Source organism: Cryptomeria japonica, chromosome 3, assembly GCF_030272615.1.
Source record: "Cryptomeria japonica chromosome 3, Sugi_1.0, whole genome shotgun sequence".
In the NCBI taxonomy this organism is placed as follows: Eukaryota; Viridiplantae; Streptophyta; class Pinopsida; order Cupressales; family Cupressaceae; genus Cryptomeria; species Cryptomeria japonica.
Window position 1 is genome coordinate 738,454,466 of NC_081407.1, and position 7,218 is coordinate 738,461,683.

Below are 7,218 nucleotides of genomic sequence, written 5' to 3' on the forward strand. Positions count from 1 at the left end.
AAAATGCCAACGCCAATTCTCTGAGCAAAAAACATCTCTGCAGTGACCCACGCTTTAGTCTGAAGACTGAACACCTCAGCTATCTCATTAGTCAATGCTAAAAACAAAACTAACACATTTGAAAACAACTGTATATGCAGCTGCCCTTTAAAATTCACGATTAATGTGGAATTTGGGGTACCAATATTCTAGACGTTTCTCTTGCAAGTGGCCGATTACAATGTACAGGTGACATGAATGAGACAGATTTCTTTTTCTCTCCCACACAATGCTCGGGTCTCAATTGAGTCCAATTCGCACGCTTTGGTTGAATGGTTCTTCAAAAGATTTGATTTTGCTTTTTACAAGTCTTCAACCAGGTCAACTGAAATTTCTACCTTTTTCTAAAATTTTAATAAGCTGCTCAAATGCAGGACTTGCCTTCTTGTAGTTTTTCTGTGCACAGACCTCTCAAGCAAAGAGAGAAGAATGGAGCAAATTGTTCTGGTTTGGATCTTAGGCTTTCTTTCATTGAGCCTGACATTGATTAATGGGGTCAGAGCAATTCCCCAGGAGGCTCAGATTCTTCTGCAAATGAAGGATAAGTTGAAAGATCCCCACGATGCATTGAACAACTGGAAAGAATCCATTGATGCTCCTTGCAATTGGGATGGAATAACCTGTGACAATCAGACAGGCATGGTTACTGAGATCACCTTAGAGAGCAAATCTCTCAATGGCTCTCTTGACGCCGTAATTTGCAGTTTACAGAGCTTGGAGAAGATCCACTTGCCTTTCACTAACCTGAATGGGGCTTTGCCTCTGATGAAGAATTGCAGCAAGCTTCGGTATTTGAACCTTACGACAAATTCTCTGTCTGGGACTCTGCCGGATTTTAGTCCGCTGAAATCCTTGCAGGTTCTTGATTTGACGACCAATGGGTTCTCTGGTCAATTTCCCGAGTCTTTGGGAAATTTACCTGAGCTGAGTTCACTCAACCTTGCTGAAAATGATTTTGCTGCAGGGACTATACCTTTGAAGCTCGCGAGTCTGAAGAAATTGAGGGAGCTCTATTTGGCCGACTGTAATTTGGTGGGAGAAATCCCGTTTTTTATCTTTAATTTCACAGATCTAGGCCTTCTGGATCTTTCCGACAACTTCTTGAATGGTTCTATTCCAAAGGAGATTAGCAATCTGAAGAAGCTTTACCAATTTTTCCTCTTCGATAACGAGCTCAGCGGAAGTATTCCTCCAGAACTAGGCAACCTCACATTACTGCAGCAATTTGATGCATCGCAGAACAGTCTCACCGGCAGCATTCCGGAAGAGGTCGGGAATTTGAAGGAACTTGTGATCCTTGGGCTGAAGATAAACAATCTTTCAGGGCAAATTCCTGAAAGCATAGGCGAATTACCAAACCTGCAAAGCATGTCTCTTTATCAGAATAGTTTGACAGGCCCATTGCCGCCGAAGCTCGGCAGTTTATCCAAATTCAACACAATGGACGTCTCGCAAAATCTCCTCAACGGCACGCTGCCTAAGGACATCTGCAAAGGGGGCAACATGCAGTATTTTCTTGCTCTTGAAAATTTTTTCACGGGAAACTTGCCGCAATCCTACGGAAGAGATTGCCAAAGCTTGGTACGCTTCCGAGTCAATAACAATAATCTCAAGGGCAAGGTGCCCGATGGAATTTGGGGTCTGCCGCATGCGAACATTATTGATCTGAGCTCTAATGAGTTTGTCGGCGGAATTAGCCCTGAGATCAGAAATGCAAAGAATTTGTCAGAGCTATTGATTTACGGCAACAGATTCTCCGGCAGCTTGGTGCCGGAGATTGGCATGGCGGTGCAGTTGTCCAAGATTGAAGCTCACAATAATCGATTCACTGGTTCCTTACCGAAGGAAATTGGTAATTTGAGTCAGCTCAATGCTTTGTATTTGCAGGAAAATATGCTGGAAGGTTCAATTCCTGCAGAAATTGGTCTTTGTGACTCTTTATCCGTCATTAACCTTGCCGGAAATCGCTTTGAAGGTTCGATTCCGGCGACTCTGGGATCCATTCAAAGCCTGAATTCTCTGAATCTTTCCAATAACGAGCTCTCCGGTTCGATTCCCGCAAGCCTCGGTTTGTTGATGCTAAGTTTGATTGATTTCTCCAATAATCGGTTAGTCGGCCGTGTTCCGAATTCGCTTCTCAGAGTGGGAGACTGGCAGAAATTTTCTGGCAATCCAGGCCTCTGCGCTGAAAACTCCGGAAGGAGTGATTTTCTGAGAGTCTGTTCTGTTTCTAAAGCCAAACAGGAAGCGAAAAGAGTTGAATTACTGGCCGGTTTCATTGTCGGTTTAGCCATGTCAATACTTGTGATTGGGCTCCTGCTTACTTGCCGGTATCTTCGTAACCAGACAGACTTGAAGGCAGAAAGGTTGTCATGGACTGTCAAGGCTTTTCATAATTTGAGCTTCGATGCCGAGGAGATCTCCAGCGTTTTATTGCGGAAAGAAAATATTATCGGAACCGGCGCTTCAAGTACGGTATATCGCGTGGATCTACCGAACAACGAAGTTGTAGCAGTGAAGCAGTTTTGGACGAGCAACAAAATGGAGGACGATGCAAGCAAACTTGAGAATTGTCATCATGCTAAGCAGAATGTCTTCAGAGAACATGAAAATAGACTGGCCAAGGCAGAGGTCGAAACTCTTGGAACAATTCGGCACAAGAATATTGTGAAGCTTTACTGTTACCTGTCAAACAGCGACTCAAGTCTTCTGGTTTATGAGTACATGCCCAAGGGCAACTTACTTGATGCTTTGCACAGCAGTGGCGACGGAAGAGGAGGTCATCCTTTGGATTGGCCTGCGAGGTACAAGATTGCATTAGGTACAGCTAAGGGATTAGCTTACCTTCATCACGATTGCTCCCCTGCAATTGTTCACAGAGACGTGAAGACTACAAATATCCTGCTGGACAATTTTTACGAAGCAAAGGTTGCTGATTTTGGCGTTTCAAAGGTTCTCCAAGCTAGCAGCAAAGGAGGCAATACCGGAACAGCCTTCGTAGGCACTCACGGCTACATTGCTCCTGGTAAGCACAATCTCCTTCATTTTCTTCCATTTCTCATAATTTTTTCTATGCTTCATCAAGTTTTTAATGGATCCTTAGCCTTCAAAGATTTTCTTACACAATTTTTCTCTGTAAATATTTTCTGTTCGCAATTTTTGATTTAAAATACAATTTTTCTTTGTAAATATTTTCTGTTCGCAATATTTCACTTAAAATACAATTTTCCTCTGTAAATATTTTCTGTTCGCAATATTTGACTTAAAAGGCTTATCTCACGACTTATTTACAAATGATTGGTATTTGCAGTATCGCTCATCTTTTTGGGGGTTTTCTTGTAAATATTGAAGATTTGCAATCACAGTCTTTCAAAACCTCTTTTTGCATGAAGTTTTTTTTGTAATTGCTACATATTTGAAGTGCTTTAACTTTCAAAGATTTATTTTGAAAGGATTTCAATAAACTATTCAATTATTTAAGCTTCCAAGGTTTACTGTACACTAGTGGTCGCCATGATTGCTACACATTTGTAGAACTTAACCTCAAAAGTTACTATTTTTATGCAAACTGTCTTGTAATTTGTGGCAGAATATGCATACTCTCTGAAGGTGACAGAGAAAAGCGATGTGTACAGTTTCGGTGTGGTTCTGCTGGAGCTAATAACTGGAAAGCGGTCAATCGAACCAGAATATGGCGAGAACAGAGACATCGTAGACTGGATAAGTTGCAAGATTTCTAGCAAGGAATCTGCAGTGGATGTGCTTGACTCCAAGATTTCCATGTCATTTGAGATGGAAATGATAAAGGTGTTGCGAATTGCAATAAGCTGCGTTCTGAAACTGCCTAGTTTGCGGCCCACTATGAGAGAAGTAGTGCAAATGTTGGTGGATGCGGATCCTTGCTCTACTAGCAATTCGAACACAGGCTTGAAGCAGGAAAAGGATTCAAAGCATGTTGAGTCTTACATTTGATATCTCTGAATTGTATGTCAGTGATGACATTCGCAAAAGCCCTCACTGTAGTTGTTAAAAGGTAACGGTGGATAAAGCGAACCAGAAAGGCAATAGTTGCGGATCATTTTCTTTTAACACGAAAACAATGAAAGCAATTGTTTTCATGTTTGTGTATTGAATCTTTTGGTCCGCTCTACAGATTTTTTTTTGACTCTAAGAAATAAAAAAAGCTCTATAAATAGAATTTTTCGTTCAAGAGTTTTTTTTTCAATTGATAATGCCAAAGCTTAAAAAATACAAAGAAGACGGTCAGGGACTGTCAATAATACATCATCCAAAGAAAACTATAACAGACAGCTGGCTGGAAATACAATACCGTAGCAGCTGTAAGCTAAATAGAACATCATCCATAATAATATGACAGCATGCAAAAGTAGCAGCCATACATAAGAATATGACAGCTATACATAAGAATGTAAAAGTAGCAGCTCTGAGCTACATAAAACATCAGTCATAACTGTAAAAATGACAGCCATAAACAGCAGCATGGCAACAAGATGACTAACAGCTAGAATGGCTAATTGAGCAAGAGTTGTCTTAGTTCTTGAGAAATACATATATTCTTATTTCCGAGCAGCTGAACCACTTGGTGTTTGATGCATTGAATCTATCTGCTATTTTCTTTTTGTAGATTGTCTCGTCTTATGTTAACCTGTTAAAAATAATGAATACGTATGAGTAAAATACATTTAAAGGTGTTAATAAATGATTAATAATTTTCTTAGCTGAATATTTGTAAACAAGTAAAAAAACTAACAATAACATTTAAAGATATTATTAAATATTTAATAGTTTTATTAGTTTAATAATTATGTTGGTGTAAATAAATATTCATTTTGGATATTATTACACTTTACTTAAGTTAACTTAGGATAATGCATCTCTTCGTAGTTTGGATTTGAGACACTTAGGGAAGTGTGCACATAGGGATAGAGCTTGTAGGAGAAATTCCACCTTTTGTGGTCTTATTTTGTTGTTACACTCCACATTCGGTGGGTCATCCACCTCTTGTGGAATATTATATTATTTCTCCTACCTACCCCTAGTATTTCTTACCTACTCTTGTTTCTCATTGAGCCACATGTCATAATTATGTGCTCGTACATCCATATGGCCTTGCCTATATAAGCAGGTCTATATTCATTGTATTGGTTAATCCAGTTGATCATTTGCATATTGATGAGAATACGGTTTATTCTTGTCATTCTATTATTTCTCTTTTTATGCTTTTCATTGTGCCCTTGATCTTGGCAAAATCCTACATGGTATCAAAGCTATTGGGGTTTCATTGATTAGTTTTTTGGAGACATTTTGGAGGCTTCTATTTTCAGATTTGGGGATCTTCATTTTTGGAGGGCATCATACAGCGATTTGGACATCACCATTGAATCCTAGAGGCCGTTTCCATGAATTTCGACTATAAAGTCGACCTATTTTAGTGAGAAATTTTTTTCCCCCATTTTGGCTATTATTGTATGGATTTCGAAATTTTTTTATTTTTTGAAAAAAAAAAAAGAAAAAGGGCATTCAAAAGAAAAAAAAATTAAAAAAAAGAATATATTTATTTGTTGTTTTGGGGTCCGCAGACCCCCCCGTACCCCACAGTACCCTGCCGGTTGCAGGTTGCGTCGTCGTGTACCTGCGCTATCGTCGTACCTGCGTTGACGGAGCTCCCGCCGCCACCGTGCAATTCCCGCCGGCCACCCAGTCCTCCCGCCAGCCGCCTCGCTCCCGCCGTCGGCCCCCGCAGACCCCAGCCCACCGATAACTGTTGCCTCCAATAACTGTTGCCTCCGGCGACGCCTTCCTCCTGCCGGTGGTCCACTAAACCAGTGTCTCGCGCCCGCCACGTGGCAGGCGACCACTGGCCCGCGGTCAACAACCGTACGCCCTGTCACAGCACCACGTCAACAGTCCGTACGCCCAATCAGCAGTCCGTACGGTACGGACGCCCAGTCAGCAGGGAGGTGAAGTTTGTGTGACGGTCATACGACCATCAAATTTAAGCCAATAAATTGCTGACGTCAGCGCCACATCAGCAGACTTTTGAAATTTTTTTGACCCCCTCTCCATTGAGCTTTTCAGTTTTGTAGTCCAACTTTGAAAGGCCATATCTTGCTCATTTTTGCTCCTTTTTTAGTGCTATTTTTTTTGAAATGGGCTAAAATTTCGTGGTCTTCGCAGTGGTGTGGTTATTTTCTGATTTTGGTGCACATTTTTTTCAGAATTTTTGGATTCTCTCAACTATACCTGTCCAATCCTCAATTTTGCAACTTCAAAGGCCTCGTTTGAGCTCATACGACCTCCTTTTCAAGTGCCATTTTTTTTGAAAGTGCATGTTTTTTTGTCTACTTTCATAATCTATGATCAAATTTCAGAGATTTTGAGTGGAAATTGTACTTTCAGATATTGGTCTTATTTGGCTTATTAGGTACTTGTAAAAGTGCTTGGATCTTAGTTTAGATCTCTTGCATTATCAGTTTGAGTCTCTTTTGGCCTTATTGAGGTAGTTGTAAAATTGTAATCAAAAGTCCACTTTGCCATTTTTTTGCAAGTGGCCCATTGTATACGCACTAAGTATAAAGTGTCAAATCATCACTTTTGGGGGGGGTTCTTTGATTGAGTGAATTTGGGGGGGTGTCTTGTGTGATTGTGCCTCTCTTTGTGCTCTTTCATTTTTGTTGCAATGAGTCCTCATAAATTTCCACCTTTAACTCCACATAATTATGCATCATGGAAAATTAAAGTATGGAGTAAATTAATGGAAAAAGGTCTCACGCATTACATAGATGGAACAATAGCAGCACCACCTGATCCTAAGGCTGATCCTAATGCTCAGTTAGAATGGCTCACAAAGAATTGCATAGCTCTTGGAACTTTGCACAAGTATGTATCAGATGACCTCATTTTTCACATTGAGAAGTGTACAACAATCAAGGAGGCTTGGGATATGTTTCAGAAATTGTATGGTCAAGTTGATGAAATCAGAGGTTACAAAATTGACAATGAGCTCACCAACTTGGATCCTAAGAGTTTTGATACAATCCAAGATTATGTCACCAAAGCAAATGAGCTAAGAGCAAAGCTTAAGGATTGTGGAATTGACAAAAAGGATGCTCAGTTGATATTCAACTTGTTGGACAAGCTTGCACCAGAATATGCAGC

At 40.4% G+C, this 7,218-nt stretch overlaps 1 protein-coding gene across 1 annotated transcript; it reads left to right on the forward strand.

Annotated features, from left to right (window-relative positions):
• Positions 1 to 205: 205 nt before the first annotated feature.
• Positions 206 to 4,249, forward strand: LOC131044028 (receptor-like protein kinase 7). Its single transcript, XM_057977293.2, has 2 exons — positions 206 to 3,064; positions 3,629 to 4,249. The coding sequence occupies exons 1-2, from the start codon at positions 469 to 471 to the stop codon at positions 4,009 to 4,011; spliced, it is 2,979 nt and encodes a 992-aa protein (XP_057833276.2). The 5' UTR covers positions 206 to 468; the 3' UTR covers positions 4,012 to 4,249.
• Positions 4,250 to 7,218: the final 2,969 nt, after the last annotated feature.